Raw genomic sequence first — 12,942 nt, 5'->3', positions numbered from 1 at the left:
AATAAAAGTAATAATAAGTGAAAAGCCCCCTGAAATAAAGTCAGAAGTAAAATGGTTTTCTGTTATCTTAATTTTGGTTTCTATGAATAAAATGACTGTAGAAGTCTGTGTTTGTAGACAAGAAAGAGTATTTTATGTAGCGTGACATTTTTTGTGAACTGCACAGAAAACACACAAACTACACAAGAGTGATAATCAGTTTTGCAGACTACACAGAAATGAAAATACAGTCTTTAGGAGATTTAAGGAATGTCAGCATAGAATGCAAAACTCTTTCATATTTTCAACCTTTAGAAAACCACACCAAAACAACAAAGAAATCAAAAAAGCAATCCACCTGTGGTTTGAAGTTTGCCTGTGCCTGATTATTCCTTTCATCTAGAAATACCGTGGACCGTTACTTGAAATGAAATGATGTCCTGAGAACCTGTGCGTGATGGGATTGTGCTTACCTGGGAAACTCAGGCCAGCCTGAGAAGTGCTTTCTGTGTGCTTGGTGTTTGCATGTGGGTGCCAAAGGAATTGGGAGCAGTTGTGCTTACAGCAGGGTGAGAGGGATAGGAAGAGGACACCGTATATGGGGACTGTGGCTCTAAACACTTGAATGTGCTTCTTTGCAAGGTTTATATGCCCTCAGTAATGTGTTTGTATGTTTTTAAGGTCACATGTCCTCATTTTTGTGTAAAAGACCATCTAGGCACACTGCTGTGGATAAACCCATTCCAATCAAAGAGCAGTTGTAGAAGGAAGAATGCCTCAAAGTGTACCTTTTTTGAGAGCTTGGATTGTATAACGTGGCTGACACCTCCTGGAAATCTGGCAGCGTGGGACTGAAACAATTGTCTTCCTTCCCTTGTTTGTTAGCAAGGATTTCTTGAATGAGCAATGCTTACTGTGATTCCAGCAGAAGGGTGGAACTGCTTGGTCTTGCTTAGCACAAAAATAACTTAAACTCTTAATATGCCCCACCTAAGTATTACTGCTCTGGATGGATTAGAAATACCTTTTCATGTAAATGCTGTTGTGTACAGACTTGATCTGTTCAGTAATAATACGTCACCTCAACTTGGGATGCTTAGCCAGAGTCTCAGCTGGGATCAACAGACAGAAAAATGTGTTTCCAGAAGAAAATAATGGCTGAGAGAGAATTAGTACTGATCCCCTGTGTACCACATGTTCTGATCACTGATGTGGTTTCTAATGAGAGAGGTAGTAGCTGAGGTTGCAGTGAGAGTCAGAAGTGAATATGAAAAACCAAAGCTTCCCGCGGTCAGTCATGCTTGGCAGCGAGAGGCAGAGCTCTTTGTGCCCTCTCCACCTTGTAGTCACAGCTGCAGGGTACTGAGTTCAGTGTTTTGATGTACTTCTAGAAATTAACCCGGGGCACAGGGAGCCTATGGACTGCAATTAAGGCTGTCTCTCCTATTCAGAAACTTTGGTGGTTGCCGTTAGGTGCCCAGCAGGGACTGTACCTTCCTGCATTGTAGATTAACAGAATTCCAAAGTATTGCACACCACATATGACACTTTTCATTCAACTATTCAAAGAGTCAAAGCATTCAGAATACGATGCAAAAGAAGTATTTAATTAGCTCTGCTTTTCTTTAATATACTCTTCATGAAAAAAGAAAATTAAAAAAATCAAAGCAAGCTATTTTCTACTGTGGAAATGGATGAAGAAAGAAGCTGCTTTGTTTTGAAAATGCTTCAAAAGAGCTGGTTGCTATCTCAGTCCTCCCCAGCTCCATGTGTGTTTGTGTGGCAGCACCAAGTAACTATGGAGACAGGCAGGTTGCAAGGAGCCAGAGAGACACACACAGTTCATTGTGGTGCTGCTGTGAGAGCAGACATTTGTCTCTGCAAACCCTCCCGGTCCTGAGGAACAGCTTAGGTGCTATTTGGAGCCTTTATTCTTCTTCTGCAGAATTTTTCTGGCTGGTACTTGTAAGGGATTTCTTATTTCCACAACATGAAGATATACACTGTATGCTCAAAAAACCTGATTTTGCTTTGGAAATCTGCACCATGGCATATGAACTCTATCAAAAGACACTCTGGTTTTTAAATTTATATGTAAAAAAAGACATTAAAAAACTGATAGAGCAGCCCAGACCAGTTTTTCCTCAAAGGTGCAGTATTAAAACTATCAACTAATGAGCTCTATATCAAAGACTTTTTCCTATCTGAAAGTGTCAGGAGGATAAAGTAGTTCCTGGAGTGTTTTTGCAGTAGCTGGTGTGCAAGGTATCAATAGCATGAGACAGAAATAGTAGAGTAAATGTGGCATAAACAAGTTTTAACCAAAGGAAATGAATGTAATATTCAATTATAAATCTGCTAATAAGACATTATGGGTATGTTGTTTACATCTGAAGTGACATTTTGTCTCTTCTCTCAGCTGAAAGGCTTGACTAAAATCTCTCCTCAAATGTCTAAAGCCTTTCCAAGTTCCCGTCAAAGGTTAATTCATGGTATTTTACACTGTTTTATCCGTGTAATTTTATTGTCCGTTAGACTAAGGAGATCTTTTATCATCCACTTTTATTGATGCCCTTCCTTCCAATTTTATTTTTAGATAGAGTCATAGAATGGTTTTGGTTGAAAGGGCTTTAAAGAACATCTCGTTCCAGCCCCTCTGCCATGGGCCAGGGACATCTTTACTAGACCAGATTGGTCAGAACCCCATCCACTCTGAATAATAACTTAAAAATAACAATAATGTACACTTTAAAAAAAATTCTGTTAGCAAGTAAGCCTTTTTTTATTCCCACAGTAGCATGAGAGGCTCTTCAGTTTCTTAATCACCTCAATCGTCCTCTTTCACACCTGCTCCAGATGAAATTTATTTTTCTGAGGTGTGGCTGTGTGTGGAGTTTCCAGTGAGTTTGTATTGCAAGGCAGTAATGTTTACCCATCCTCAGTGGTGTGTATCTGCCTGTGAATTCCAGACTCAGTTTGCCTTTTTTCTTAACTACCTGCCACTATGAGCTGTTTGCACAAGTATTATCACCTGTATGTCTGTGTTCCTCTTCTTTTAGGCTGAGAACATTTTGCAGTCGAGTTTCACCTTATTCCTGTAAGTGCAGTCCTTAAAGATAAGTTTTACCTGAAAGTTTCAGGTGCCATGAGCAGGAATAGTGCCCTAGTGAGTTTTTTTTGTCTTTGCTTTGAATTTAATGCCAGCATGATTTTTAAGAAGTATTTGTTAGCTGTCTTAATTGTTTTCTGGAAAGCCAGTTTTATATTTAAATTATTTCTGCACTTCATTGCACCATACCTACTATTTACATAAAAGAAAATTTGTAAGTGGATGCTGCTTACTAATGCTATCATGTCACTCAAAGGGCAAAGTACAGTGGTGGGAAGTTCTGTCATGTCTGTAGAGGATGATTTGGCTCAGATTCGCACCCTGTAGATTTCATTGGAACAGTGGGAAAGGTGGAACTTGACCTGGGATGGCTTTGCACAGTGCAGCCCTAAATGTCAGTCTTGAGTGGGTTTTGAAGATCAAAACATAGCAAAATACTCCTTTAAAACAATTCAAGAAGCAAAATACTAACTCTTGCTAAAGTCTCCTTTAGCTATATTGGTTCTTTATTTTATTGCACTACAAGTGAAGCAGAGCTCTGAGACACAAAATATGGCAAGGAAATAGATGGCAGAAGCAATACAAATCTGATACGGTGTTATGGCTTGGAGTTATCATAGATGGATCTCAGTTATGCTTTAGCCCTGCTTGTCATACAGTTTTTTGACATAAATATGTCTAAAGTTGGTTGAAGCGTAGGCACTAGGATTCATTAGGCTTTCTGAAATCCTTGAGGAAACATACTTGAGCTTTATTGCAGTTTTCCTGTTGCCTCAGTCTTGAGCATGACAAGTCATAGTGATGCTAATCAAATCAGATGGTAATCAATCCATACAGACTGGAAGGAAGGTTGCAGTGGTGGGGGAAGCCTTGCATCTGCAATTTTTTCTTGTCACATTTTTAAGACTTAAAACAGAATCACTTAAATATCTGCCAGTCTACTCTGATTGTTGAGCATTTGGCCCCCCTGATTCTGCATTCCAACCTGGCATTATGAGATGCAAATTGAGAGTAAGTTTTCATTTCCTTAGTTTGACACAGGTATTAAATGTGGTAGTTGTGGGCCAAAGGTGTGTGGATTGTAGCCCATGTCCCACCCCTTTGGCCAGGTAGACAGGTGTAGGAAGAAAATCCAAGAGCAGCAGAGCTGAATCCTTGCAGTTTCCAGTGGCTGAGGGTTCAGGGACTCCCCAGCCCACCCCTCTCACTCAGTGGTCAGTAGTCACTGAGGCCCACATTGCAATGTGTGTTACTCAAGTATGTTTGTATTTAAATACTTTCTGAATACTTAGGTGGCCATAGCAGCCTGTGGCTGAGTTCCAGAACTTCTGTATGACAATAATACTTCCTTAATCTTGTTACCTTTTTTTTTTTTTTCAAATTTGATGCTTTTCAGTGTCTGTGTTATGAGAAATGGCAAATTATTGTTCTCTGTGCATCCTCTCCATGACATTCATGGTTTCCTGTGTCTGTCATGGCTGTTACCTCTTCTAGGCCTGGAATATTTCAGGTTATTAAATCTTCTTGAGAAGCTGTTTTATCGTACCTCTGCTTGTATATTTTTTTCCTTTCATTACCCTTAGCATGCTTCTTTTTTTTTTTTTAACTTCTAATACAGTTAGGCTTGGAAATGGAGAGTGAGCAACAATACTAGATCGTAGTCTGTGCATAACATGAACATTTGTTCAGCCAGTAGACTTTTAAACTCTGAAGATAGAAACAATGCTTTTTGTTCTTAAAGCAGGCATTTGTAGCAGTGTACAAATCTATGTCCTTTGGAATGCCTCTGAACACTATCTGAATGTTTTTTTCCGTATGTTTGTAGATGTGGTGGATCGGTATGTAGGATAAAAACCATCATATTTAAAACCAGACATCTTGCATGGTTAGCACAACTGCTGTATAAGAGGCCTCTGTTCGATCTTGCAAAGTGGTCAGTGTGGTTATTGTAAATGATTTTGAGGTATGCCAGAGAAGGAAGAATTAATATAAAAGTAAGAAAAAACAACTCCACTGCAATGTCTCAGTAGGAGACAAAGCATTATACAACAAAAGTAAGCTTAGAAATGCTGCCACCTGATGAAGAAAGTAAAAGAAAGGTAACTCAAGGAAACGCTGAGGTATTTTATGGAAGAGAGGATCTTTTCCAATATTGTAACAGTATTCTGCCTTATAACAGCACTGAGTTTATTGAGGCATAATTATATTTGTGCTTCCCTGTTTCGGTTCAGATATCAGTGAAGTTTGGGTTTTGCTTTTCTGTTTGTTTTCTTTAAAAAAAATTCTAATTATTTGAATTGGCTGGGGAGTCAGGTCTAGTCAGGTAAAAATTCTGTCAGTTCTGTTAGGTATCTTCAGCAGCCCTAAGATTTCTTTCCAGAGATAAAATTCATAGAGAATTACCTAATTTGCTGTGTGGTTCAATGAATTTTTCTGCTGACATGAGAAGCTGTTCCACTGTCACCCTTACAACTAAAGCAGCAGTGTGTTTACTGGTGCCATAACTTGATAACCACTTAATGTGAAAATATGAGTCAGCTTTCTTTTTATGAGCTATACTTTTTCTTCCACAGTAGACAATTATCTTCCTCCAGAAAGTTTAAAAGGGTCTTTTTAAAGCTGTCTTTTTAGTGGAAAATAAATAGCACTAATATAGTTAGTGACTGGGGAATTGCTAAATAAGTCCTACAGATTTGGCATGTTTTCTTCTTTTCCTTTATTCTTATTCCAGGCCTGTTTCATTTGCCACATTGTTCTAACATTTGCACAGCTCCTCAGCTGTGCCTGCCCTCCATGATGCCAGGCTTCCATTGCTCCACAGCAGCTGAGCACGCTCCAAACTTGTGCTACCCTGCAATGATTTTGGACAGTGATGGCCGTGGATGAAGTGCACTAGATGCCTGTCTGGGTTCTGATTTGTGCACTGCATCTGTACTTAAATGGCTGAGCAGTTCTAGTGTTGTGGTGTTATGAAAATTGAATATTGCTACACTGGGGCTCACAGAGCTACACTTGCAAATTTCATCTGCCCCAGAGCATTGGTTCATTCCTCTGCAGTAGGTAACCACTCCTCTGCAGCAGGTAACCTCGGTGCTGCTCTGGCCCTGTCCCTGCACTAGAGGTGTGGGCATTTCCTGAGTCACCATGTTCTGTCTGGAACAGTTTAAAAAGTGTAGTGGGTAATGTCAGCATCTTGCAGTTTCTCAAAAGCTTTTAATGTGCTGTTTGACTTAGAGTGTGCCTTCAGCTGGATCAGGGTAATGACCCAATTAAGTGTATGGAGAGAGGTTTTTACAATGACTTTTAATTGTGATGAGAGGAACAAGGCTTTTTACATTTAAGGCAAATACTGAAGGTCAGTTGAACAGCTTCATATGTGCCAAGGAACCTCGTGTGTTTGGTTGAGACTTTCTTGTCTTGCTCATCCTTCCCCTGCAGCATGAGCAGTGTCTGTGGGAGGTGTTTGTAAGCCAGGAGACACTGGGGTTGTAATGTAGCTCTGGATATTCTGCTTCACTTAAAGGCTGCTGCTTAGTGCTGTGCCTTTCCCAGCTGTGTCCAGGGCCAGATTCCCATGTCTTTGCTGAAGTGGTACCTGTGTGTCTGTTACATGACTGTGCAGTTGTATACAATGTGCTATCACCCACTTCATGACCTGGTGAGTGGAGCTTCACTCTCTCAGGGCTGGAGGGTTGAGCTAGGTACCCTGCAGGGTGAGATGTCTGTGTAAATGTGAATATCCTGGTTTTGTGTTACTGGAGAAGCGGTGCTTTCTCTGCCCCTCACTTAATTTACTGGTAAGGTGCAGGGTGATACTACATTTCCCTCTTCCCTGCTCAAGCCTTAAGACTTTTTATAGTGTTGCTCTGCTTGATGCACTATTCCAACCTTTTCTTACAGTCAGCAGCTTCTTAAGGCTGCTGTAGTTGAATCCTTTCTAGATAAGTTCTTAAGCAACAGAAGAGGCGAGGTGATGTCATTCCTTTTCACAGGCTATTCAGAGTTCTGTTGGAAGCAATGAAAGCTGGTTGGTTTTCTGCTTCTGAAAATAGAGATGAGCTGAGAAGCAGTAGAAATAGCAGTAGAAATATTCAAGCGGTCCATGTATAGTCCTGTGAAAATGTTGCTGTATTAGTCATGATGCCTGTTTTTCTTTTGCCAACTGGAAGAACTTTGTGGAAATGATGGCATTACCACAAGAAGAATTAGTTTTGGTCTTTGAAAACACAAGTCTTGGTCAAAATAAAGTCCTTGCATTCCTAAGCCTTGGAGTTTTTTTATTCTTGTTTTTTTTCTTCCACTTACAGCTGTGTGCAGCGCTACTGTTCATAAAAGATAAGTGTAAGCGAGTCTAATACACAGGATGCATAGTAAAACGCTGTAAGCAAAATGGTGAATAAATAAATGAATATTTTTTTTCTTTTTAAAATATCTGTATACGGTACACAAAAGCATGCTAATTTGCAAATATCTTTCAAGTTTCTGAGACCTGAAATGTGAAAACGAATTAGTCAAATGTAGTGTATTTCTATTGACAGCAAACCTTTCTTGTTTTCTCGAGCTGCCCTTTTAAATGTTGCCCCATTGGCTGCAGGCATGACTACAAGCCCCACTTGTTCTTGGGAAACAATACAGCTTTACTACACATCTTCATATGAAAAGCTTCATGCTCCTCCTGTATCATCCCCCATGTACTTCATCATGAGCTCTTGGCCACACATGGTGCATCAAGCACATAGGAGTAGTATTGGAGGAATACAGAAGGAGCAAAGACTCAGACTGCAGTTTATCAATGTGTCAGCTGATCACTGATGACTCCTTAGTAACTTATTTTATGGATTTGTGAACATTAAGCTGTTTGAAAACTATTTCTCTGACCATGCTTTTGTGTGAGTATTGATCTCTTTAAATATTGTATTTTTCTGACTATGCTTCTGTTAAATAAAGTATCTTATTATTTCAGGTTGCAGTTGTTAAAATGAAGTGTACAGAGCGCATATATGCAATGAAAATTCTAAATAAATGGGAAATGCTTAAAAGGGCAGAGGTAAGTAATACGGTTTTTAACACAGAGAATTTTTAAAATGACATTAGGAAGATTACATTGAAGCTCTTCCAGATTAGGAAGAATTATTTCATGAGCATAGGAGCTTCGTTCTTTTCTCTTTTTTTTTCCTTAAGCTGTTTTAATGCAATCAAGTCTGACAGTCCCTTCCAGGCATCTGTTGTTCTCAGCATTACTGTGTATTCATTTACCAGACAGTCTGCCCTAGTTCTTACCCTGAATTTATTGGCCAGATTTTTGTTTACAGTAAAGGCAAGTTAAAGACTACATGAAAGCTGAGATTGGTGCTACAATGACGTTCACAGCTGTATACAAAAACGTTATGAAAAAGGTCTTTCTTCTCTTCCATTCAGAAAGCATGCATTAAGGAGCTTTACATCCTACAGTTTGTAACAGGATTTATATAGCTAGTAAAACTATAACTAAATATTTTGGAATTAGATTCAGATTGTAAAACAAAACATGTTAAGAGGGTAAATGTGTTTAAGAAGGTTTTTTGGCGAAAGGAGGTGTACACTGTCACAACAAATTGTGTAAATGTAAAGGCGAATGGGCACTTCACACATTAGGAAAAGAATACTAAGAATACACAGTGGGAAGCAGCTTTCTAGGATAGGTATTTCTAGGATACATACTCCTCCATGGTAGAGGAAAACCTTATGGCACATACATAATATTATGTAAGTTAGCAGATAAGTGAGCAATAGATTTGAAGAGAAAAGACATGTAGTGCATCAGGACTTGCAGCAGTTCTGTTAAGGGGCAAGCAGGAGCGGCTTTGCTGAGGTCTGAGCTTGCTGACCCTTCCCTATCCCATTCTTCTGTTCTTTCCTGACACCTCCTCTCTCCAGCCTGCCCTTCCTAGTCCCTCCCTTCCTTTCAGTGAGTCAGTGCCAGGCCTTTTCCTGTGACAAAATCTCCTCCCTCTTGTTAAGCCCCTCTTCACCGCTGCCTTTGCCTGATTTAGTCACAGTCTGTCCATCCATCCATCCATGCAGTCTTTAGAGGCAGCAGCAGCCGCTGCCACCCGGCTCTCCTTTGAGCTGTCAGGAGATTTCACACCCTGGGCTGTGCTGCATCAGCGGTTCTGCATTAAGCCTTTCCCTGTAGGAGGGAAACTTGGTGCCCTTTCTATGCAGATTTCAGCTGTGTTAATTCATTGGTCAATATAGAGCTATTTTGAACACAAATATTTGCAGGGGTTTCCCAAATTCTAATGGAAATACATCTATGCTGCCTTACTTCAGGCATTTTTGAAGTGATTTCATTAAGTGGCCTAAGTAGATGCAGCTTTTGCATGTAGAGAAAACAGCTGTTTACAAATTGTATTTAATCATGCAATTAACTCTTATCTTCTCAGGCAGGCATGAAGGATGTATAATGAGCAGTAGTTTTCCCAATACAAACTTAGGAAAAGTAACAGTCATAAAAAGTTTTCTTTCTGCTTATTTTCCCCATCTGTAAAGGACAATAAAGGAACTGTCTTCTCTGCAGGACCGCTTTGTCTTTTCCTGATCAGTTTGCTTACTTGGTTTGGCTTTTCTGGATAAGCAGGATGTTACAACTTGCATATGAAGTTTATGCAACATCTGGGTGTTAAAAATTTCCCAAATGTGGTAAAACCTGTTAGTTTTTAAAATGAAGCCTGTGAGAATACAGTAGTCTCTTCAATGGAGAATTCCACAGGAAAAGCAGACTTCAAGTATTTTATTAATCCACCTCATCTATTATTATATAAAAATATTATTATGAGTGGGTTAAGAAGCATATTGTTACACTGCTTTGTGTTTGTTGTGCATGACATAAAACATACTGAGAAGTTAGCAAAATACTGCTTATTCATGTACTAGCTGCAAGAAAAGAACCCCATATGGTTGGAAGCCTCCAAAATAAAGGAAAGGTTAGTGAATATCACCTGACATCCATAAATGGGTTTGAAGCAAAAATAGGCATGTCATTTATGTTGATGAGGACCATTTGTATTCGTTGTTCTCACAGCAAAATACATAGTCATTAGTGTATTACTGTTGACAGTTCCAAGTAAGTCCTGACTGGCTGATTAGGTAGCCTGTCATGCTTTTTCAAGTCACGTCTCAAGGCCTTTTAAGCCAGTGTAAGCAGAGAAGGAGAATTTTATGCTCTGAATTCATGATGCAGTGTTCAGCAGCATTACTGGGTTTTTAGTGTTCATAACATTCCCTCGCTATTTGAGGTTGCACAGTGAACTGGATCAAGGGAGTGATGTCTTCAAAAATACACAAACTAGTTTTCTGTGTTGGCAGCCTCCTCACGTCGTGGTGCCAGGAGAGCTGAGAAGTGCAATGCTCTGGTGCTGTGGGAAGGGGATAGGATTACTTGGAGCTGCTGTAGCTGCCAGCCTTTTTCACACAGCGCTGCTTTGGCCTTGCATTCATAAACCGTTAAACCACTCAGCTGGCATTTAATTACAATTTACTTCTCTTTGCTCTAGTGATTACTAATTTACAATGTGACCATGGCATGGTCTTCTTCAGTAAAAAGGTAGATGGAATTTTGCTTCCTTTGAGGAGAAAATAGTTGGAGATATATTTGTAAGGTGCAGTGAGTGTATGGTAAGGCTTGGGTTTCCCCGGCACATTTCCATGGTATGTTTTCAAATATCCTGATAATGTCTCTCTGGATTGAGAGTAGTAGAAGAGTCCCAAGGTCTGTTTTATGATAGTTCTGATCCAATAAGAACATCAATACATTTTTATTGGGGAGGACTCGCTTGAAGTTTATGAAAGTTGGTTTTATGTAAAGATGCTGAGAAAACCTGCTACAGAGAGCTTGCTTCTCTGAAGTGTTGCAGTGTGCTGTTTGAAGTAGAGGAAAGACTATTGAAAATGAAAATGTATTATACTGGACAAAGATAAGAGAGTAGTAGTAAAATCTGCTTATTTCCCATAGTATGTTAGCAGTGTCTGGAACTGGGACTGTAATGTAATAAAAGTATACATGAAACTGTTTTCATAAAGGTCTTTATCAGAAGAATCAGACTTACTTTCCTAGAGCCATTATCTTTCTGCTACAGATGGTAGTGACAAGTTATTATTTTCTGACTTAAAAATGTTTTGTAAAACAAAAATTAAACTTTGACTTGAATTGGTTTGTGGCCTTTTGGCCCAACGTGTGGATTTTTTTGGGATTGGGGAGGGGAGGTTGGTGGGATTTTTTCATTTGGTTTGAGGTTTTTTGGTTAGGTTTTGTTTTGTTTTTTAAAGTCACAGTCAGGATTAGAGTGACTGAATGCCTGACTAAAACCTGCAGAGATTCCCTGGTATGTCACTTCTGTAGAACTGAATTCCAATGAATAGAGACCTCTGTTCAGTAATTTGAAATAATCCCATAAAACATCCATATATATTCATCCTGTGAAAACTACTTGTTGATGTTGACAATGGCTTTTCTCCCCCTCTCTTCCTTTAGACAGCTTGCTTCCGAGAGGAGAGAAATGTCTTGGTGAATGGAGATTGTCAGTGGATTACTACATTGCACTATGCCTTTCAAGATGAGAACTATTTGGTATGTTTGATTCATCAGTAAATAAAAGCTCTGGGTTGTGAAAGAATTTTATTTTTGGTATATTTTAAAAATATTAGTGCATTAAATCAGTCTACCTCATGCCTCACAGCAGTGTTTCAACATTCTTATTTTCTCCTTGAAGCAAAACTTCAAAGGGACTGACTGTAACTCCAGGAGAGTGAGAAATTTGTGTAGGGGTGTAGTATATAGAGATTTAGTTAAGCATCTTAAATTAATTAATCTCCCCTTGCATAAAAAATACCGTGTTCAAATTTAGTATTTTGGATAAGGCTGCAATTAAGTAATCTGAGATGTGTTAACTCTGTGAAAGTAAGAAATATTTTATTTTAAACTTTCCTAATATCTTTCAAAGCAAGATTTTGTTTTAAACTGGCAAAAGTAATTTAGAAGTTTGGTATTTTAAAATCCTTAGGGGGGAAAAAAGAGCCTATTTCTTAAAAATATTTCTATAAAGTATGTTTTTAAATCAGCAGATTTGTCATCTCAGTAATTTGAGAGACTTCAGCAAATCTAAATCTAAATTAATAGCAAATTATAAAGAAGATCTGTACTCCTGTGAAATTTCTTCATGATTGGTTACTAGAACTGTGATAAGCCCTGTTTACTTCAGTCACAGAATACGGCAGAGTATGGTTAGGAGCAAAGTCAGTAAAGCCCCAGTATTCTGCAGTACACTGAACCATACAGCTTCCCTTTGGCTGCTTCAGGCTGGGTCTGCAAACCTGCAGTTTCTGTAGCATCTGACACAGCTGTAGTGTGAAAGTTTGCACCTTCTTTACACTTTGGTAGCATGGTAGCAAGTCATGAATATAAGTAAGAAAAAATGTATTGATAAAAGGCTGCCAAAGAGTTCAGGAACTAAGCAAGAGTTAATAAATACTCAGACATTTCCACAGATGCTGAGACAAAACACATTATTTGTCATATTTGGAGTATTTTTAGAACAACAAGCACATAGTAAGAAAAATATGCAGTCACATCTTAGGCTGTCGTTTACAGGCTATTTCCACTGAATCGTTTGTGATAGGTCCAGATTTTCAATCTCTCACAGTTTAGTTATCTCTGGCAGTGCCTCCTGATTTCAAAACAGCTTGTAGTTTCAAATCCCCACAGAAGCAACCTGCAGACTTGCATAAAAAGCATCCTGTTTTGTATTTCCAAGTAGCTTGTAAGAATGGACCTACCTAAGGAAAAACTGTTAGCTGTGTGAGATAACAAGCAATAG

At 39.0% G+C, this 12,942-nt stretch overlaps 1 protein-coding gene across 11 annotated transcripts in view; it reads left to right on the top strand.

The window, feature by feature from the left end:
* CDC42BPB (CDC42 binding protein kinase beta) overlaps window positions 1-12,942 on the top strand; it is an 87,741-nt gene that overhangs the window by 32,513 nt on the left and 42,286 nt on the right. For all 11 annotated transcript variants that reach the window (XR_015804258.1, XM_088166286.1, XM_088166285.1 and 8 more), the window contains exons 3-4: window positions 8,052-8,135; window positions 11,601-11,696. Coding sequence is in view for 10 of the 11 variants with exons in the window: in XM_088166286.1 (XP_088022412.1) it covers window positions 8,052-8,135; window positions 11,601-11,696 (180 nt within the window). In the remaining variant the exon portion in view is untranslated. The remainder of the gene's footprint in view (window positions 1-8,051; window positions 8,136-11,600; window positions 11,697-12,942) is intronic.

The sequence above is a fragment of the Sturnus vulgaris genome, chromosome 6 (genome assembly GCF_052056855.1).
Source record: "Sturnus vulgaris isolate bStuVul1 chromosome 6, bStuVul1.hap1, whole genome shotgun sequence".
Lineage (NCBI taxonomy): Eukaryota > Metazoa > Chordata > Aves > Passeriformes > Sturnidae > Sturnus > Sturnus vulgaris.
The sequence above is the reverse complement of the archived record's forward strand: the minus strand, read 5'-3'. Positions and strand labels throughout refer to the sequence as shown.